Below are 22,771 nucleotides of genomic sequence, written 5' to 3'. Positions count from 1 at the left end.
ACCTCCTACAGGAGTAGTTGGAGGTGTTCGATTCCCCAAGTTGAACCCTTGGGCATAGAACCTCAGCCTCCTATAGGTGCCTTAGAGGAATGAGCTGATTCTTTGAACCGAACCTTCTACAATGTTCCTCTTCTTAGTATGTGGGGCCTTCTACAATAAGACCTTGAGCGTCTTTCTGGGTCACTCAACACTATCGCGACCCAACCGAGGTGGATCAATTGGCTCCACAAATGGCTCTCAGGTGGTCGCCTAGGTTGATCGAGGCCATGCAATGCTTGACGTGGAGCCCGACCCCTTCTTTAAGTGTTGTAAGTGCATATCTAGAGACAATTCATGCTGCAATATAAGATTAAAAACAAAAGTCAAATAGAGAAAAAAAAAGGTTTGGGTCGTACCCCATGGGACTGAGTTGAGGTTGCCTTGACTAACCAATCCTCATTCATCTTCCTTATCATCTCGAAAGAAGAAAGAATCTCTCTCAAGTGATATACATGAATCGCCTCCTCATCCAATATAAAAAGAGTGTTATCAGTGTTCCATGTTGACAAAGTGAGGGTGAATCCCCATTCTCGACTGATGCTTATGAAAAAGTAGTGCTCCTTCGAACCTTTATTGTTTGAAGGGGCACCATTTTATTAGTTACATATGCTTTGTAAGCCAATCATGTTAGTGATGATACGTGTGATACATTATACAGTTTTTTGGTTATTATTATGATGATATTTTTTTACTTTATATTGGATGATAAATATATTATGATACCCTTGGATCTGTACAATGGGAATTGGATCATAATGAGATCATAATAATAAGACCAATTCGTCTATTAACATAAACTTTAAATATTCCTGATCATAACTTACTCAAGAGAGATCTCGAGATAACCAATTAGACTGGTGTACTATATACTAATTCATGATGGAGACAACTAGTCTTATAACTATTTGTATGGGGATACTAGGGGTATAGTGTAGGTGCTCATTGAAGAATGAGTTCACTGAATGATCTACTCATGGAATGCTAGATTGTTGATGATATTCATTATCAGAAATGATTCTGTGGTCCTAATTGTGTGTCTAGTTTTTAGACTTGATATACCAATAATGCCCTATATGAGTGCTCTACTCTTTGATACTATACTTATAGATCTAGAAGTTTCAGATTTAACACAATCGGTTATCAGAAGTAGTAGCTAACCTTACGAGGATAATTGAGTGTTAATAAAGAATCATCCGCTCTTGGTGTCATGAGAGAAATGTCTCATGTGTTCTCACTTAAGTAAATCTATGGCTATGGTCATTTGGATTAAGAAAGGAGTTCTTCGAGATAATTTGATTAGAGCGAGACTCGAGTAAGGGCCTGATAGCACCAAACCCAGTATTCAGTCTCTAAGATATTAGATGGATGAGAGACTATAAAAACATAGTAATTGAGGGTAGATAGGTCCAATGGACTAGATCCTTATGTATCGTTTGAGAAATTATGGTGTAATGACATAGTACGTCTATAGTCAATGAGCTGAATGAATTATTATGGGATAATAATTCACTGAATCAAAAGAAGTTCTGAGTCAGAATGAGTTCTAACAGATGCAACTCATGGGCAACTTGACATTGAGCCTAGAGGATCACACACATATGATAGATGACACGACGAATAGAGGATTTAATATGTAATATCTAATAAACCCCTATTTTATTGGATCTATTGGGTGAGACCTAATAAGAGCTTATAGTAGATAATTGGATAGAGATCTAATTTTCATTAAACTAGAGATAATTTGATAGAGATCCAATAACCAATAGGGTAGGATTTATTAGAGTTAGCTATATGAGCTCTCTATAAAAGGGTTATAAGACAAGAACCCTTACCTACCGCCCCTTATCCTTTTATGCCTGCTTCTTTCTCAACCGACTGCCCTCTCTCTAGTGCGAGAGGGTAGCAAGAATGACTACCACTATTGCGTTGTTACTTCATCCGCCGTGTGGATCACCATTGAAGAAGAGAATGTGAGATCTCCTTTATCCATAGACTGAGATCTACATATTAGGGATATATAAGTTCCCTTAAGTGAGATTGTCTCGTGTCTTAAGCAATTTTTAATTTTATAATTTTTTTGGCTCTCAATCGTCGCACATGATTTGATATAAATCTATTTATGAAAAAATTGATTTCTGTTTTGTGTTTCCGCTACGTATATGATGCTCTCCCAAGTTTTCCAACACACCTAACCTAAAACCTCCTCAAGCAGCCAAGTAATAGCCACTTTGTCCCTTGCGCGATCGAAAGCGAAATGAGAAAAGGGTGCGGGTCGGGATAATACAGGTACCTCGACACTCCTCGATGAATGCAACAAGATAGCATCATGAGTTAGGTGACATCTATGAAGGCAAAATCCTCCACCACTAGAGGTATGATACAATGACCAAATAGAGCGAGAGGTTGAGTCCCACCTCGAGGGCAACACGGGACAAGTAAAAGCCCCTTAGAATCAAGTGAAAGGGGCATTGCCCAGGTCGGGAAATATGTAACTTGAAGTCGATCGAGAAGTAATAACATAATTGTAGGTGATCCAAAAAGGGTGTACTTACCACCCAATCATAGTCTTGAGAGCTCATCATGAACTCTAGGTCCTGAAGAGCTCTCGAGTTCTCAGGAGATGCATCCCCCGAAGAGGATTGTTATGACCTTTTTTCTGAGCTCTTAAATAATATTTATTGAGTCTATTAAGTTTAGTTTTTTATTGAGTTTGTTTAGTTCAGTTAGAGTTGGGTAGAGGTTTATTTAATATTTAATTATTATTAAAAGTCGAAGTCCTAGTAGACTCTAGGTGAAACTCTATAAATAGTGATGTAACCCTTTCTTTTAATCAATCTATCAATCAAATTTCAGTCTGTAGACAAACCCTAGGAGGCCGATCCCCTCAAAGTGATCGAGGAGATCGATCCTCTCAAAGTGATCATCTCATTCTCTTCTTTCTTTTATGATAAGACTTTATGGTCTTATTGAGGACGAATCGACTTGCTCTGCCCTCGAACTGCTTGAGGATGAAGCATGGTCTTTAGTAGACTAGTGACTATAAAACTCAAAGGAGCTAGTGTGAGAAAGGAAGGACATCTTGACTTGAAAATGAGAGAGTAGGGTCAACGACGAGAAGAGAATAATGAAGACCGACTAGCCCTTCCAAGGTAATGTAAAAAATGATCCTTTCTAGGAGAACAGATGAGAGCTCTTGAAATCCAAGAGAATTTGGAGGTTACAGGCCTTGCCATAAAATAAGCCTACTCCTTAGTGGACGAGGGATTTAAGGAGGAGTGACTGATCTCTCTCCTCTCACAATTAAGACTTTTAGGTAATCTTGAGGAGAATCATATGCATAGCGAAAAATAAAAGCAAAAACCAATTTTTCAAAATAGGTTTATCGAATTATCATGCAAAGTTTGGGAGTGTAAAACTCATAAAAATAAAAAAATTACTTAAAATATGTGAGACACTCTCACAAACTCTTCTCTAACAGTGATCCACATGATGGATGAAGCGACGATGCACTTCCTCTCGTAACATATTATTTTCTCGTCTTCGCGCACCATTATACATTAATAAAACAAGAAGGGGTTGACCCTTCTTACTATCCTCATGCCCAAGTAGGGATTGGTGGCAAAGGAAAAAAAGAAGATGAAAAGATAGGAGGTAGGAGGTAAGCGGCTAAAGGAGTCTAGCCTATGACCATTTAGTCCCTCTCTTATTTATATATAACACTTTCAACTTAACCATAATAAATATTACCCTATCGGGTATTGGATCTTCATCCAATTACCCTAACATATTGGACACTATATCTCCATCCAATCATCCGTAGCTTAATAAAAATTAGATCTCTATCTAAATATTAACTCTAAGCTTCTATTGAGTTTCACCCAACGGATCTAATAAAACATAGGCTTATTGGATATCACATATCCAATTCTTTATTCGTCGTGTCATCCATCATATGTGTATGACTCTTTAGACCCAATACCGAGTTGGTCGTAAGTTGCACATGTCATAACTCCTTCCGACTCAGAGAATTATTATCCTCATAATAATTCACTCAACTCATCGACTACAAATATACTAAGCTAATACATCATAGTCCCAAGATGGTATAGGGGATTTAATCCATTGGACTTATCTATCCTTAATTACCATATATTTATAGTCTCTCATCCATCTAATATCCCAAAGATCATATATCGAGCATAGAGCTTTTAGACTTATATAAAATCTATTCGAGTCTCACTTTAATCGGATTCTCTCAAAGAACTCCGATCTCGATCTGAATTTTATGTTATCAGATTTATTATAATTCGATCGACTCTAACTAGGGATTTGCTTGAGTAAGAATGTATGAGATATTTCTCTTATAATACCGAGAGTGGATGATCATCTGTTGAATCTCAATTACCCTCGTAAGATTGGCTATTACTCCCGATTATCGACTGTGTTAGATTTGGAACTTCCAAACCTATAAATCCAGTATCAAAGAGTGGAGTACTCATATAGGACATCTTTGATATCTCAAGTCTAATGACTAGACACACAACTAAAATTATAAAATTATTGTCTAATTGGGAGGTATTATTAACCAACCAACATTTTGTAAGTGGATTATTATGTGAACTCATTCTCTAATGAGCATATGCACTATATCCCTAGTGTCTCCACATAGACAGCTATGAGACTAGCTGCCTCCATCTAAGGATGGGTATATAGAATACCGATTTATCCAGTTATCTCAATGTCACTCTCAAGTAACCTATAATCAGGAATATTTAGGGTCTTGTGTTTATAGGGGAATTGGTCTCACTATCATGATTTAATTTTCATTATACAAATATAAAGATATCACAATATATATACATCATCCAATATAAAGTGATAAATAATAATAATAATAATAATATTATTATTATTATTATAATAAAAAATTTTGTGTAACATGTCATTACTCACGTAATTGGCCTACAAGGCACTTGTAACCAATAGAGATGAGTGTCCTCTTTAGAATAAACCCAAAAAACTCCCAATGGTGGGAAACCGTGAAGCATACAATAATACGAGATGCCTTGAAAATTGCAATGATGGTGCAAGCCTCAAAACCCACTATAATAGAATGAGTAGATAAATCTATCATGTTGAGTGAGAGTTCTAGTCCACAACGCTGGAAGTCTGAGATCTACTACAATAGAGAAAGATAAAAGACCCACTATGATGAAAGCTCGATATCTATTATGGTGAAGAAGGGAAGAAGGCCCTCCACAACGAAAGTTTGAGATCCGCTATAACGAAAAAGAAAAGAAGGCTTGTCATGACAGAAGCCCAAGATCTGCTACGACAGAGAAGGGAAGAAGGCCCATCATGACGGAAGCCCAAGATCCTCTACGGTGAAAAAGAGAAGAAAACCTGCTACTATGGAAGCTCGAGATATGCTATGATAGAGAAGTGAAAAAGATCTACTATAGTGGAAGCCTGAGATCTGCTACGATTGAGAAGGGAAGAAGGCTTGCTATGGTGGAATTTTGAGATCCACTATAATGGAGAAGGGAAAATGATCTACTGCGATGGAAGCTCAAGATCCGCTATAATGGAGAAGGGAAGGCCCACCATGATGGAAGCCCTTATTCGCTATGATAGAGAAGGGAAGAAGACCCTCTACAACAGAGCCCAAGACTAGCTACGATAGACCATCCAAGACAAATGTGTCCGAGATGTGTGAGTCAAAAAATTGGACATATGCTAAGACATCCACTATGATGGACCTTCTAAGACAAAAGTGCTCGAGACATATGAGTCGAGAAATCTGACCCATGCTAAGATATCAATTATAACAGATCATTCGGGACAAAGATGTCTGAGGTGTGTGAATCAAAAAATTTGACCTGCACTAAAACATCCGCTACGATGAAGAATTCAGGCCAAATATACTCGAAGTATGTGAGTCGAGAAATCTAACCTATGCTAAGACATTCACTACAGTGGAGCTTCTAGGCCAAATATGCCCGAGTTATGTGATTCGGGAAATCCGACTTGCGTCAAGGCATCTGCTACGACGAAGCCTCCAAGCTAAATATACTCGAGATGTATGAGTTGAAAATTTTGACCTGTGCCAAGATAACTGCTACGATGGATCCTTTGGGCTAAATGTACTCGAGATATATGAGTTGAAAAATTCGACCCGTATCAAGAGGAATTTTCCATGACGGAAGTGCAGACCTAATACACCCTAAGATAGTCCAAATTTAAAAAACCCGACTCGTAAGATAAGACCCAAAATGCTCTTATGTTGAATAAACTGAAAGGCATGCCTCGAATCCATTTTCAAGAATTCTTAAGCATACCCTCGAGGGGTGACAAATGATATAAAATATTTTGGTAAACTAGACCAGCTTGACAGTTGGTTACCACCAAGACATCGATGTGGAGAACGAGGGCCAAGTCATTCCCCACTCGACAGTGACATGGGGGCAATAATGTCCTATTGGCCTCCATAGACGATAGTCCACGGGAGGCAGTTCAGGTTGATTTTATCGATTGCTGTGGATAGTGGTCCCCAAATGACCGTTCAAGCTTGTCCCCCCTCAGTTGGCCTTCGTGGATGATAGTTCACAGGAGGTCATTCAGGCCTATCGCTCTTGTAGGCAAAACACTAAAGGGAGGCTATTACGATGGTTACAAGCGATCCCCTCGATTGTCCACGTATAAAATCTAACCCCCAGCACCTACCCAAGGGTCGAACCTTTTCCCTAAAAACCCTTCACATTCTATACAACTCCCAAATGAGCTAACTTAGCATCAGAGTGGTCGGATTGGGAAGCTCCCTCCCGATGTTGACCTTTGTGCATGAACCTATCGAGGTGATCGAAATCCACCTCAGCTCGACTTTAGGACCATTTTGGATCCTTAGAAGCCACCGTGAAGACCATCTCGGAAGCCTTCTTAAACATCTTGATGCTACGTCAACTATTGCTTGGGACTGCCACAAGGGTTCCTCAGATGATCTTGTACCCTTGGGACAATATTAGGTTGTACCGACCCACAATCAACGATATTCAGAGCATAATATTATCATTATGTTAGTGTTTGAAAAATGTGTTACTAATATAATATTAATAAAATTTAGAGACATGAGAAAAAAAATATTGAGGATTTATGTGAGAAGGTATATAAAGGATCTCAATTTAGGTTAAATCATTATTTTTATATTTTGATTATTCTAATATGATAAAGAATTTCAAATTTTCTCTCCGTATATCAAAATTCTCCACGTACAACATCAATTGTAAATTTAAAAATAAGATATATCTAATATCAATGATAGTTTAAATCTTTTGCTTCTTATAGCAAATGATAGTCTAATGAAAACTAACTAACAAGCAAACATGAAATTGTTTCATTTTTTAATGTGGATATATATATATATATATATATTATAAATTATAATCTTAGAGGGATAAGCAGAAAAAACATCAATTTAATTGAATGTTAATTATATAATTTCATTATAAAATTCAGACGAAACAAAATAGTATTAATTGATATTGGTTATGGACCGGTCGGTGACGTTTGCCTTCCCGTCACCGAAAGAATCTGAAACGATCACAGGGTAAAGCGACACGAAGATGCCTCGTGATTCACGCTTGGGCCCTCTTTCGTTATTCAAAGTCATGCTAGGGGTTATTTGGTAACTCAGAAGATATTATAGTACTTGCCCCACCCACTTTTTGTCCCCTTACTCGCTGTGAACGCGCACGTATATCAATGTTTGTGCTGGCACTTTATCTACCGTCGACGTCGACTAAGCGAGCCCATCATGCCCGTTCATCCGCACCCCGACCGCATATAATATTTATGTGCGGTAGCGTCACATGGATGCATGCATCATGGATGTGGCTGTCCCTCAGATGATGACGGACGCCGTGATGCCCATCATACATACATATACATGAGGACAAGCGGCAGCAGCTGTTGACTTCACAATTCACATGGAGAGGAAGAGGAGGAGGAGAAGAGAGGAGAAACCAAGCGAGAAGATGTTAAGGCATTAATCAAATCCACGAAACGTTTGACGTCCGCCAGGGCACGGGTAGATCTCTCCTCTCTCTCTCTCTCTCCCGCTGAAGAAGCAACCGAAATCGAAGTCGAACAGTCTTTAATCATATTTAAGGCAAACCCTAAGTCCATAACCGGGTGGGAGCTGTGGAAGCTCAAGAGGAGGTGGGGGAATGGTGGAGATTTGGCTTCAGTTCTGGGGTTTCTCCGTCGATCTTGCCGGGGGGGGATTCGAACGCTGTAAGTCCGTCTCGATTGTTCTTTCTTGCTAGTTTTTCCTTTGGATCCTTGAGAAATTTGGCTCCTTTGGGTCTACACGCCGTGATCCGAGGTGGGAGAAACAGCGTGGGGTTCGATTTGGGCCGGAGTTTTCGGTACTGGTGTGGAATGCCCTAGGTGTCGGAGTGGGTGTTGAGGTTTTACTTCGGGTTCCAACGGGCCAAGTGGAGAAGATCGGTGTGAGGAGAGGGGAAGTGGACAAAAGATCGGATTTTGAACTCATTTGGAGTCCTTGCTTTCCGTTCCCGAGGAAAAGATCTAATCTTGTTTCGCTATGTCTGCTTGATTTTTGTGGGCATTTTGGTTGCTCCGGACAGCGAGAGGAAGCGATAAGGTATTTCATTTTGTGGAGAATTTGATGGACCGTTCTTGTTTTGATCCCACCTCTCTGACTCCCTCGTCTTGCTCTGTGTTTGAAAGGAAAGGGTTTCTTCCCCTGTCAGTGCTGATATGTAATGTTGAGACCATAAAACCGTGTTGATCTAAGCAGTGTTTCCGTATCAGTTACTCTTTTTTTGCTTTCCAGAACATGGTGCCGTCAGGTTCTTCGAATCCCATCGGCGGATCTCAGTCAGTGAATCCTTCCCTTCTGCGGTCGAATTCAGGGTTGCTTGGAGGATCCCAGCCTGGTTCAATCCCATCACAGACCCCTTTCTCTTCTCTGGTCTCTCCTCGCACCCAGTTCAACGGTAACAGCTTTCTTGGAAACATATCCAATGTTTCAGCCCTCAACAATTCATTTGGAAATGGAGGGACTGTTAGTGGACTTTCCATGCCAATGAATCTCCAACAGCGAGGTGGTCTTGGTGGTGCAGTTGATACGGTCAGCTCCGAGCCTAATCCTCTGTCATCGTTCACGTCTTCGTCAGGCCAAAACCAAGGGCAGCAACAACAATGCTTCCAGAACCCTTCAGGCAGCCAGCTTGGTCCAGACCAAGCACAGTCTCAAATTGATGCAGTGCAGAATTTCCAGCAACAATTCTCTGTTCCTCAAAGTCAACAGCAACAGCAGCAGCAGCAGCAGCTGCTGCTACTTCGAGGAGGATTTAGTAATGTGGGACACATGGGGCCTGTCAAGTTGGAGCCGCAAATTGGTCCTAGCAATCAGATTGGTCCATCACAACAGTTACAGATGTTACGCGGAACTAATGCAGTAAAAATGGAGCCACAGCAGTTGCAATCCTTTAGAAGCATGGGTCCTGTCAAAATGGAAACTCAACATTCAGATCCTTCATTGTTTCTGCAGCAGCAACAGCAGCAGCAACAACAGCAGCAGATTTTGCAGTTATCAAGGCAGAACTCTCAGGTTGCAGCTGCACAAATGAATATCTTGCAACAGCAAAGGATGCTGCAGTTGCAGCAGCAACAACAGCAACAGCAGCAGCAACAACAGCAACAGCAACAGATTGGCAAGGCCTTCCCTCAGCAAAGAAGCCAGTTGCAGCAGCAGCTTCTCCAGCACAATGTTCCAGTTAGGCCTCCAATGAGATCTACGACATATGAGCCGGGGATGTGTGCTCGGAGGTTAACCCAGTATATGTGCCACCAGCAGCACCGACCACAGGTAAAAACTCTAATGGAAATTTCCTTTTTAATTCATAAGTGGAGGAAGTTGCAAAATTTCTTTGATCCTTAGGTGTTTTTTTTGGTTAGCTCATTTTATATAAAACTAAAATACAGGATAACAACATAGAATTTTGGAGGAAATTTATAGCCGAGTACTTTGCTCCTAATGCCAAGAAGAGGTGGTGTGTTTCTCTTTATGGAAGTGGCCGTCAAACTACTGGTGTTTTCCCACAGGTATCCTTTACTGCCAATTAGGATATGTGGTGCAATCTTTTGTCTACATGTTTTTTGTTTTCTAATTGTTCAATGGAAATTTATAAAGTCTGTTACTGGGAGTGATTATGGTTATTTTGAATTGGGGTAGTTTGAAGAATCTTCGTTTTATTTTATTATTTTGTTCATGTTCTTTAACCGAGGTAGATTTTGCATGAATCCTGTAGGATGTGTGGCACTGCGAGATATGCAACCATAAGCCTGGACGTGGTTTTGGTATGTAATTGATCTTTAATCATCTGATTTGGATTTTAGTGTCTGCAGTCATCCGAATGATCTAGTGTATTAGTACATGTAACTCTAATGGACCATTAGGTTATTGGCTTCTTGAAGCTCCACTTTGAGGGCTCGCTAACTTGTTCTCCTTTTTCTTTGTTTACAGAAACCACAGTTGAGGTTTTACCCAGGCTTTTCCAAATAAAATATGCTAGTGGAACCTTAGAGGAACTTCTGTATGTTGACATGCCCCGTGAGTATCAGAATGCTTCAGGTCAAATTGTATTGGATTATGCCAAGGCAATTCAGGAGAGTGTCTTCGAGCAATTGCGTGTGGTGCGTGATGGCCAACTACGGATTGTTTTTAATCCTGATCTGAAGGTGATTAGTGCTTGCAAGTGGTTACTTACACTGGACATTTTGCTAAAAAGCCTTCCTGTTGAATACTTTGGATGATCAGACATTTTCTTTTGTATTCTCTCATTAGATTTCTTCTTGGGAGTTCTGCGCTAGGCGCCATGAGGAGCTTATTCCTCGAAGAGCTATCACTCCTCAGGTACAGGGTCACAATTTGTCTTAGTTTAAGCTTGCATAAATGATGTTCTGTCATCTATTTTCACTTGCTGGCATGCTGCTGTTGACTCCTTTTCGATGTCTGATTCAATAATTTTGCTGGACAGGTTAGTCAACTTGGTGTTGTGGTGCAGAGATATCAGGCTGCAGCTCAAAATGCATCATCAGGCTTATCCACACAGGATTTACAGAACACATGTAACTCGTAAGTCCATTTTGTTTGTTTAATACTGACACTTGTTTCATAAGTCAACTTTTTTGTTACTTAATTAGCTTCTGTTTTGCCATCTATCAGTCAAGTGAATTTATCTGTTTGGTACATTATAACTCTTTGGAAATTTATATTTTATCTGGCTGCTATTTGATTTATTACTACTATTCACATTAATAAAAGCATGTGCTTTCATATGCCATAAAAGAATCTGTGCTAGAAAAGATGCATTTACATTAATAAAAGTATTTGACATTTGTTAGTTGCCAACATAGATGCTATGTGCTTTTTGATTTGTCTGTTCTTCATATCTTGGCACTTGATGTTTTGGCCTCTTTTCCATCATCTATCATGTAAGCCTTTCTAAATTTGTTTGATTACTGAATCAGATATTTACTTTTCCCAACATTAGGATTATTTTCACTTGGAAGCTAGTGAAGTCTCCATTATTACTACTTTTATCATCCTCATTTCTTTTAGGGCTTAATATTTTGCATAATAAAAGATATATTTTCTTTCAAGTCATATTGTCTTCTGCAAAATGTTGTCTTTTTATTGTGATTTTGTCATGTTGGCTTTTGCAAAATGTTGTCTATATAAATATATGCCCTTGGCTGATTACAATTTGCATGTGTTCCCTGTTAAACTTCTTTTTGTGCTATCCTTCATGTTAGACTGCCTACTGGAGATATCATAATTTGCCTATGAGGAAAATTCTTAATCACAATTTTTTGCTTGTCACAACATCGGTTGAGTGGAAGGTGTGAACCGTAATATCACAAATTTGGTTATTTTATCCCATCCATTTTTTTTTCTTCACGAAATTTGTGGAACACAATGGCAGAAATAGAGGAGCAATAAAAAAAAAAAGTTTCAGTGGGTGTATATGTATATCGGAAATTTGCTCAAATCATATGCTATTGAACTTTTCAGGTTTATGTATTGAAGAACTTATGGAAACTATTCTCAAAAACCAGTCTATCTTCATTATCAATAGTAACTTTTGTATGAGAAGCTTCAGATAAGTATGATTGTGGAGTTTAATATTGAAGAATATGATATTTTCTGTATAACCTTATATAAGAAATTTAGGAACATGTAATTTACATATTTTCTCATTCTGATGTATGAGCTATGAAGAAATTGATGGACCATGAACTTTCTGTAGTCCAGGCAAAAGCTAATGGTTGTGCTAATATATCATTTATGATAGTAGAATACACATTTTTCTGGCATTTCTGGTGTACCTTATGAAGCAATAAACCATTGATCTGAAAGGAGACTAAGGTGTGTAAAGGAGACTAAGCAATTTTGGGGCATGTAAGCTAGTAGATGTTGAGAAATTGCACTAATGTTTGACACTTTATTGTCATAAACGCAATGAGACACTAGTATTAGTATATTTTTGCAAATTTTTTGTTAAAGAGAAAGTTTCTGGGATGCTTTATGCTTAGCATATAGCATCCTCATCGTTTCTCAGTTTGTACATTCTAGTGTCATCTTTAAAGTAAATATGATTGTCTTCTTAAAACCTTTTCTTGTCAAATCTGGTGCTTCAAGATTTATATGTGTACACATGCATGTATATACAATAATACAATCATGTATATGCCTGGCAATGTGTGTCTGTGGATCCATTTGTCCTTGTATCTTTATATTTGTGTAATTGTGTCTGAGCATTCATTTATCTACAATGACAATCATTTGAGTAGACTGCTATTATCATGTTTCTCTTTTACAACCTAAAATATTGTTGTATGTGAAATTTGTGATAGGTTTGTAGCATCTGCTCGTCAGTTGGCTAAAGCTTTGGAAGTGCCATTGGTAAATGATTTAGGGTACACAAAAAGATATGTCCGTTGCCTTCAGGTAGACTTCTTTGCATTTTTTTTATTATTGGAGTTTGTTTGATGGTTATCATTGGCAACAATTTGCTTTCAGAAATGTTTTTTCATGACATTTTTATGTGGTGGCTGTTTGATTATGTTTGACCCTATTTGACTTCATGATTGTGATCTCAAATTGTCTAAATTTTGCTCAAGAAATTTACCTTCTATATAAATTGTTATGTCTGATATTAATGTCCGTTTGTTGTCTACTTTATTATGCAACCACAAAATAACTGCTTAAGAATAATACTTGTCAGCAAGAAAATAAAAAAAGGGGAATTTCAAACTATTTTCTTCTTATCTACCAGGGGATCTTATGATATCCAGTTCTCTGGCAAATTTATAGATGAATGCTTGCAATCAACACGCTGAGTGTTACTGCTAAAGCAACATTAGCCTGACGAGATGGTGAATATTTTGCATGTAGATTTGGTTTGTTTATTCATGATAAAAGGTGGTCTTTCACGATAAACTGATGTACGCTATAATGTATACAACAACAACAAGCGTCCCAACTATTTGGGGATGGCTGCATGGATCTTTTGCTTCTACTGAGCTCTGGGACAATGCAATATACTATGATATATAGCTTGCTTAAAACAATTGTCTTAAAAGATCTGCATGGTTAACTCTGAAATAACAGAGATACACTGCATTATTTGTCATTGCTTTTGTGCATACCTTAATTATATTTTTTCCTTTTCTTGTCCTCTATGTTTTTCTTGATTTTTGTGATTCTTATTGTATTGCTGACATGAGAGAAACTATACAGCACCCTAAAGAGCAGACACCTTTGTTCTTCCTTATTCTGTTACTGATTCTTTTCCTTTGGTCGGTGATAGATATCTGAAGTGGTTAACAGTATGAAGGATTTGATTGATTATAGCAAACAAACTGAGGCTGGACCTATTGGTAAGCGTCTTCTTGGTTTGGTTGCATCTTCATGGCCTGCCTCATATAACATTAAGCTGCATAATGTTCAGCTACTGCAATATTGCTTGATTGTTTGCAGTATCTCTCTGTGGTATGATATTTGCTATTAATGCAGAGATTAGTGTTAGTGCAACTACATCATTTGGAAACTAAATGCTATTTGTTGCTTGGATACTCTTGTACCCCCAATTCTCCAATTATTCCTTGTTGATATGAAAATATGTCCATCTTAGCATCGCAGACGGGTAGACTAATTATTGCTACTATGACAAGGTTTACAGGATTCACTGATTCTGTTCATATTTAACTAATTTGGATCCTGATCAGCCAACTTCATCGTGTTTATGCCAATTTCTTGGTTTGATTGCTCAATTACTTGTGAAGTCATCAGAATTGATCACAATTGGTCCCAACCTATTTAAATGATCTCAAGTATCCACTAGTAAATATTTAAATAAAAAAGTTTTTTTTTCACATATTTGTTCCTGTACATTTTGTGAAGTTCATATTTACCCCTGTGAGTTCTAATACATCAGATATGAACCTTTTAAAGATTGGGTTCGTTTAACCTAACTGTCCAGTTAACCCGCGTACTGACCTGCAGTGGTTTGTAGTTATAGAATAGGCCAAAACATGGGAAGATTAAATTAATCTTACCACAGCTGCTGCAGCATGAGAAATGGGGAAAGAAGAGAGGTGACAGTATGTTGGATTGCTGGCTATTGGTTGCAAAAGGGCAAATGGTTAGAAGATGATGTCCGTAAAGGATGATTTCAAATCTAAAGTAAACATAAATAATTTTGGATGTCCATTTTTGCAAGCATAATAAGGTCATTCATCTCTCCATCCCTTTGGTAAAGTTCAATAGATAGTCGACACACAATTAGTGACTTCAAGAAAATAAAATTTTTAAGATTTGAAAGGTTGTTTTTGCAACATGTGAGTAATATTTTTTAGCATACATAATTTTAAATTTATTTTGTTCTATATTTCTCGCTGGCCTGTTCCAATCTCTCCTATTTAATTTGGTCAACCTTATACCCAAGCTGATCTTTATTTTAACTATGATCCCATGATCCTTGATTTTCAACATTGTCTTTGGATGGTTTCGAGATAGTGGAGATTGATGCTCATACTTTTGGTGCAAATTCTTTTTCCAAGGTTCTAACTTATTTTTTATTTCTGTGGTTCAGATTGCCTGATTAACTTCCCTCGGAGGACTTCCACTTCGTCAGGGCTTCAAGCTGAGCAAGCCCAACAACCTGATCAACAGCAACCCATCACCCAGAATTCAAACCATAATGATCAGGGCTCTGTTCATGCCCCCAATGTACCACTTTCCGCTGGCAGCAATAATGTTGTTGGTGTAGATAACTCACTTAATGCTGCTTCATCTACCTCTGCGTCCACCATCATTGGTATCCTCCATCAGAATTCTACGAATACCAGGCAAGAAAACCAGATGAATATAGTGAACAGCCCTTTTGGTGGGAATAATGTTCAAATTCCGTCTTCCAGCTCATCAAATTCATTAGCTCCAACCCAGTCCAATCCTCCTTTGAAACCTGCTTCCGGTGACAACCCAACAGCAACCTCTCATAATGCTACTTACCTGAGCTCCACAAATTCGAGTGCAAGTTTGTCTACAATGCAACAGCCGGTTGCACAGTTGCATGAAACTGATCCAAGTGATTCACAGAGCTCTGTCCAGAAAATTTTACAGGAGTTGATGTCATCACAGCTAAATGGTGTCAGCTCCTTGGGGAACGAGACAAAGATGATTAGTGGTGTCACACCAGCTTTGAGTGGGGGAAACTGTTTAGTTGGAAATGGGATATCCAATGACTCGGCTATAAGTGGCACAGGGTTTACAGGTCTTGGTGGGATTGGTCTATCTGGTGCTGCTAGTGGAATGCGAGCAGCAATGACAAATAATGCTATGGCTATGAATGGGAGGATTGGAATGAATCACTTTTCCCAAGACCCAACAGCTATAAACCGTCAGCAGCAAGATATCGGAAATCGATTGCTGGACAGGTTAGGAGCAGTAACCAACTTCAACAATCTTCAATTTGATTGGAAGTCCTCCCCATAGAAGTGAAGCATAGGTGTTGGCGAATTGATATTTTTACTCAAGTGGACAAAAGTGGTTTGAGCAAATGATAAATCGTCAAACTGCACATGATCAAATATTTCAGTTCCTCTCCCACTTTTTTGGAAGCCTCTCAACTAATTCCTCCGAAAGATAACACATGATAGCTTCTTCCTAGTTCTTGTTCCAATTTCATGTCTTCTAACTGCCACTTGTAATGCTGCATATTGTGTATTATGCTTCCAAGGAACATCTACTATATCAATGGGAAACCTGTGCATTTGTGGAGCGAAAGATCCTGGTATTGCTTGTAGCCATTTCTCAATTATAAAGATGAGATACGAGATGGCTTGGATATGGAGGGATGCCTCTTTTTTATCTTTTACCCTCTTCTCAAAAATTTGTAAAGAATTGCTTTTTCCTCATCGATTTTTTTATATTGGCAAAGATGAAAGTTGGAGTTCTCAAGGTTCATCGATGTCATCTGCAAATAATTAGCTATGTTATTGTCAATGTTATTCATGAATAATGTGGTGTTAGATAAATGTTGCATGTGAGCCACCCCTCAGGTAAGAGTTTGTCTGAGACCCATGTCAGGTCTCTCTTCCTGGCGTGTGACCTTTGTTCTTTAGTGGAACATTGGGATTTGATTTACTGTATGTGGAAAATGGTTGTGCTCATTTCAGTGGCATCAGTCACATTGGTGAATTCTTGGGTATTGGAATAACTACTTGCGCACTAAATTAATGTTGGGATTGGGGTGTTTGATTCTGGTCATTTTTTCCTTCGTGCTGTAGACATGAGATGATTAAATCTGTGGAAGTTCATGGCCGGTGCTCTGCATATATATATATATATATATATATATATATATATATATATATATATATGCTTCTGATTTCCATTATACACATCAACCATCAGTTATCTGTGCAGCTTCTTGTGATCTGTAGCTTCATATATGTGAACAACCAAGTGAGATGTGCAAGAGGTGTAAGAAGTTTTGAATGTTTGTTGGCTGGGAGTATTATGAGTTCTTTGATGTTGTATTTGTATCTTCAAAGAAATTTGTGGAGATTATATTGATGCAAATAGTAATATTACTCACATTAATGCTGTTGCATGCTAATAACACTTACCAGAGATTTGGTCTAAATGAAATGTTGAACATGGTGCTGAAGTTTATACTACTTTTGTGAATGAATGATTTGAAGCAAGTGAGTTATCTGGCAATTAATTGCTGTATTGGAGTTTCCAATGCTAATTTAGATGTCATAATACAAATGCATGTAGGGATTATCACTGAGCCTGATTAAGATCAAACTTATTATAGGAAGAACTGCTTTTTCTTCCTATGCATATCACAGTACATTAATGCTCAAAATACTCATATCTTGTTGCAAAATCTGCCAATAAATTGGGGAATCTAACCACGACATTTGAAAAGTAGAGAGAGCCAACTTTTGAAGCTTGTAATTTGTGGCAATAAACATATGGTGAATGCTTATGGTTGATGCATTGTTTGGAATCCTTACACCACAAGTCAGATCTAAAGCTAAATTTGATGTAAGCTTCTAAACCAAGCATTTGACCTGAAACAGATCATGAGTCTAATATATTCTTCCAATTGACCAATGACCGAAAGGAACAAATGAAACTTTTGACTGTTAGATGCATAGATCCGATTACTAACCCATCACTAAGTGACAACTTTTAGATCTTTGTTAGATACTGGCTGTCAATTTGATCTAATATGATAACTGATCTACTTAGACCAGTTCCAATTATAGTGCAATGAACTGGTCTAAGATCCGAAATCTAAGGTTCTAATTAGCTTGGCTGATAAAAAGATATTAATCATATCGATCAAAATTCTCGATCACCATTTGTTAGAAAAGAAAAAAATTCATGTAAAATTTAGACCATCAGAATCAGAAGACAAAAAGTATGTATTTGCATCCAATGAGAGATCTTTTAAGGTAGGATCGAGTGGTTTCCAAGAATCTAAAATGGTTTATGCTGAGCAAAATATAGCTTCAGATCACTTGTCGTTGTTACACTGACCACCTCCTGCATGTGCTGCCCACATGGACTTCACCAGCTTCAGCAGCGCCCGGGCCTTCGCCTTCGCCTTGGAGCTGCACTGGCTCTGCAGCAGCAGCAGCAGCTGCATCACCACCCCGGCATCCACCGCCTGCGTCGTCGCCGGCGTCGAGTCGCAGCACACCGTCAGCAACGACCCCACGGCGTGCTCTCCGCCCTTGTGGTCGGACGGCACCTTGAAGACCATCTTCACCAACACTGGGATAGCGTTCGGGTTCCTCACTGCCGCCCTCTTGCCCTCCTCATGTCCCAGAAGCAGCTCCAGCGCCGCCAATGCCCGTGCGTCGGTCTTCCCAGCAGAGCTCGATAGGTAGGAGACGATGCCGTCCACTGCGCCTTCTCTGATCGCATTGCCTCGGTTGGCTTCGGAGGAGCAGAGACCAGCTATTGCTCGCACTGCTGCCTCCGATGCCGCGCCATCGGGCTTGTTCTGCGCGAGGAAGACGAGTGCTTGCAGGACCCTGGGTGACTGTCCGACGATTAGGGACAGCTCCTGCGTCGCCCCCGATGTAGCGATTACTTCGAGGAGATGGCAGAGACTGATCTTGATCCTGGCGCTGCCTTGATCTAACAGCAGCATCAAAGAGTCCAGATTCGAGCTGTCCGTGAGCATGTTGAGAGAATCCAATGGGGAGGCAGGCGAGAAGCTGAGAACGCAGTCGAGAGCGACCTCGATGAGCTCCGAATCAGCTGGCCATGGAGCTCGCAAGAGCAGCTGCAGCAGCAGGGGGAAGAAGCCCAGCTGGATCAAGCAGGCCTGTCCTATGTCGGACTCGACCGCGACCGCTCTGACCTTGTCGAGAGCTTGGAGCTTTGCGGCAGAAGCTATGTCCGGAGACTGGAGCTTCTGCTTGACCACAGCCAGTGACAGCTCGTTGTCGTTGACCGACCTGGTGGGCATAGTCCGGCAGTGGAAATCGGCGGCGCCGGCGATGAGCCACTGGTCGATAAGGTGGCGCAGGGTGTGGTTGGGGACCAAGGACGCATCGCTGAGCCTCTGCATCGTGACCGGGCAAGTGAGGTTGCCGTCGGCGAGCCACCGCTCGATGCACGGCCGGTCGTAGGTTAGGCCAGTGCTCAGAGTGACTGGATCGGTGAACAGATCAAGGCTTATCGGACACCTGAACAGATGAGGGATGCTCATCTGCGTCTCTTCTCGCTCATCCAAGGAAAGCCTAAGCAAGCATGGTAGCTTTGGCTTTGAGGTCCATAACAGGAGCTCCAAAGCTTCAATGGTGAAAAGCTGGTACAGACACTGAAACCTATGAGAGGTATGGGGAAGAAGGAGAAGGATCCGTTAGTGGTACTCACACTCATGCGAGGACATTGAGGGTTGTTGGAGTACAAAAGGTGGGATGTGGAGGTCCTCCTCCTCCACTCTCACAGAGCCCAATCTTCTAAGAACATTTGGATAGCAGAGCCTTGAAGCTCATAAAAGGAGATCAAACACAGGAGTCTGATGCTTACCCTACTCTTCCTCGACAGTGATCTGGCTGATGAAACAGTCACAGAGAGGACTAGCACTAGAAACAAGAAGGTAACAAGAGATCGGAGGAGGTGAAATGTCACTGGCAATGAAGAAAAATTGCAGGTGAGGTTGTTTGGTCAGAGTTCTAAAGATGATGGAAAGCCATGACAGCCATGTGAGGATCAAATGATAGCTGGCAGAAGAGGAAAAAAGGCTGACTCACATCATAGGCATCCTCCCAAATCCATATATATATATATATATATATATATATTACAGGACCACAATAGACTGAAAGCAATGGAAATTTAGCTTTCAGATCACTAAATATGCACACAACATGGCAGTCAAAACCAGATATATAAAAGGGACCTTCACCTCTTCTTCCCTTTCAGTACAAGCAAGAGGAGGAGGAAGAGAGGTGTGATTGCGGTCACATGACTGTAGGATCATGACAGAGACAACCATTGTGGAGTAGTAGTGTGAAATATTAGGGGTAACATTGATTCATAATTCAACAGATTAATCTTTGTGGCCTGCATTGAGCCACTAACTTGAATAGATTAATGTGATCATGGTTAAAATAGGGATGAGGATAACAAAGTTTTTGAGTTGGGTGTCATGGTTCTGCACCCAGTGAGGCCAGCAGCTGACCCTAAATTAGAGTTCTTCCCAGCATCATCTTTGTGGCTTCATCAGGAACTTTTCCAAGTTACTTCAGCTAGGCTCAGGCAGCTAATCTAACTTTAGGTTGTCCTTCTCTACTGCAAAGAAATTTAGATGTTTGGATGCATTGTAGGAGGTCTTGAATTCTCACATCTCTCCTCTGCTGCAGAGGTTGCATGAGACAAGAAGCACACACAACAGGTAAAATCCATAGACACATGAAATTGTGAACCTTTCCTAAAAGAATCTTAATTTCTTTTTTCTTTTTTTTGTTTACCAGACTAAAGAAATTTAATTTGTGTTTAATTATTCCTTAGTTAGACTCTTTTGGCTTGAATCATTAGACAGTTGCCTTTGGAGTTTTGTGTGAAATCAAAGCTCCTGTCCATGCAAACATAAGATCTAGTCTTCATTCAAGATCTATTAATATCTTTCTGCAATAAAAGACATTTTGAGTCTAAACTAGCAGCCTGAATTGACAATTATTCATGATTGGACCTGGATTTTATTTTTTTATTATCAAAGTTTCAAAATGATTAATACAAACTCTGTGGCCTACTTATGATGTTATGAGTTATTTAATGACCACACTTGAAGAGAAAGAAAGCAGATGACTTCACTTGATAGCTTTTTTTTCTTTTTTTTTCAATTATCCTTTGAAGTTTAGAAATGGTATGGCTACTATTTTCTGTCACTCATAATCCGACCTACGTATATAACCTACTTCGTCCTAATATGATAGTACACCGATTAAGTATGTTACATCAACATGACATCTAGGAAGAATATTTCTTTGTCGAAGCACTCAATCCATTATAATTGATAATGATTATAAAATATACTATTATTATGAGCTAAGAATTAATAATAAACACTCAAACTCCTTGTAAACTTTTCTCATCCACAATAAATAAATTCTGACTTGATCTTTGGAGAGATTTTATTTCGGGTGCATCTCGATCGAGTTATGATTTTAGACCATATTCCCTCGAGAAGAATTTTCTATCCTCTTCCAAATGTGATAACACTCGGAAAGATCAGATCAATTTCTATTTCATCATGTTTACGATCAAAATTAACGATAGTAAAATAGTCAAATCAGTCATTATCTACACTTACATTGTGTATATTCAAGATGGATGATCATAATTTATAAAAAAAAAATCTAGTTCGTAAAATTATCAATTCAAATAGATTTTGATATACATTTCAGATGGTTTTATCATCTAAGATGAAAAATAAAATTCTTAAATCACTTGCCAAAACACAAATTTTATTTACAAAAGCATTTGCCCAACTGGCTTGATGCCAACTTCCACACCCATTCCTCCATTTCAATTTGGTACAGTCTACACCTAATTCTTCAATTCTCCAATTAAGAACCTTTATTTGGTTTCTATTGGAAAAAATGAATCTAATTGTGAGAATCATTACTACTCTTCTAGAACAAGATCAATGACAATATTAATGGCAGGTTTGTCAAAAGATTAGACCATCAAGCATTATTATATATGTGGGATCAAAAGGACCCAATCAATAGGTTCCAAACTGCTGATCTCATTTGGACATAAACTGACCATCTTCATGAACTTTTCTAGGCTTTGATTGCCAATGACAGACAATATAGTGTTCAAATGGGCTCCACAAGAGGTGGTGTGAATGCCCCCACCGTCTACTCTTTCATTGTTTTTGCGTTTGCCCTCATCCTTTGACTGCATTCACCCTCTCATATCAGTCGGTGGTGTCGGTCAAAGCACTTTTATGGGTTTTTTTAGTTAGGGATATTAATTATATACGTGGGTTTGGATAGACCCATCTCTTTTGGAGCAAAAATAAAAATAAATAAATGAGGATAAAAAATATTTGATGTTATTCGTATAAATACGGGACAAAGATGGGTAAAGCACTCTTCATTCACCCATGCATAGCCCATTAATAATACGTGGGCTAAGATGCGAGACAAGTTAAACTTTTGTTGATAAAATTAGATTAACAAAACATTGATTAAATCGATTATGATTCAATTAAGAATCATTTGAATCAAATAAAATATTTCCTTATTCAATAATAATAACTCCTCCCTGTGGCCTCATACACTGCATGCATTTAATCCATAATCACAGGTGGCGTCATGATGATTGTTTGACTTTATCTTCGTTAGTTCTTCTCTCTCTATTGGCAAACGGTGATTCTTTCAACAATCAATGACTACAAACGATGAACAGTAAATCACGATGATTATTCTTATCTCTTTCTCCTCATCCTCTTCTCCCTCCATCCGTTTCATAGTTATTCTTTTATCGTAGCACCCTAGTCCCTTTTATCGTAGCACCCCTATCAATCATCATAATCATCCCCTCGTTGGATGTTTGGTCAACACACAATATCAATAATATTATTCGATGATTTAGATG

General features: G+C 39.1%; 2 protein-coding genes across 6 annotated transcripts; one reads left to right on the top strand and one right to left on the bottom strand.

Annotated features, from left to right (window-relative positions):
• The first annotated feature begins 8,019 nt into the window (after positions 1–8,019).
• LOC135630864 (transcriptional corepressor SEUSS-like) lies at positions 8,020–16,477 on the top strand. 4 transcript variants are annotated; one of them, XM_065138119.1, is made up of 10 exons: positions 8,020–8,328; positions 8,894–9,931; positions 10,048–10,167; positions 10,374–10,422; positions 10,589–10,803; positions 10,910–10,978; positions 11,103–11,200; positions 12,982–13,075; positions 13,938–14,007; positions 15,222–16,477. In XM_065138119.1, the coding sequence occupies exons 2-10, from the start codon at positions 8,897–8,899 to the stop codon at positions 16,121–16,123; spliced, it is 2,652 nt and encodes an 883-aa protein (XP_064994191.1). In that variant the 5' UTR covers positions 8,020–8,328; positions 8,894–8,896; the 3' UTR covers positions 16,124–16,477. The 4 variants fall into 4 exon arrangements, with proteins under 4 accessions (XP_064994191.1, XP_064994194.1, XP_064994192.1 ...); XM_065138122.1 differs by having other exon boundaries at positions 8,025–8,122; XM_065138120.1 differs by lacking the exon at positions 8,020–8,328 and adding an exon at positions 8,573–8,701 and having other exon boundaries at positions 8,788–9,931; positions 15,222–16,271.
• Positions 16,478–18,054: 1,577 nt separating this feature from the next.
• LOC135584617 (U-box domain-containing protein 25-like) lies at positions 18,055–19,913 on the bottom strand. Of its 2 annotated transcripts, none has more exons than XM_009391803.3 (2): positions 19,691–19,913; positions 18,055–19,485 (listed from the first exon to the last, which is right to left on the bottom strand). In XM_009391803.3, exon 2 carries the CDS (start codon positions 19,365–19,367, stop codon positions 18,162–18,164), a length of 1,206 nt encoding a protein of 401 aa, XP_009390078.2. In that variant the 5' UTR covers positions 19,368–19,485; positions 19,691–19,913; the 3' UTR covers positions 18,055–18,161. The 2 variants fall into 2 exon arrangements, with proteins under 2 accessions (XP_009390078.2, XP_064995307.1); XM_065139235.1 differs by having other exon boundaries at positions 18,055–19,466; positions 19,535–19,912.
• Positions 19,914–22,771: the final 2,858 nt, after the last annotated feature.

This window comes from Musa acuminata, chromosome BXJ3-2 (genome assembly GCF_036884655.1).
Source record: "Musa acuminata AAA Group cultivar baxijiao chromosome BXJ3-2, Cavendish_Baxijiao_AAA, whole genome shotgun sequence".
Taxonomy (NCBI): domain Eukaryota; kingdom Viridiplantae; phylum Streptophyta; class Magnoliopsida; order Zingiberales; family Musaceae; genus Musa; species Musa acuminata.
Note: the sequence above shows the minus strand (reverse complement) of the source record. Positions and strands in the feature narration are given on the sequence as shown.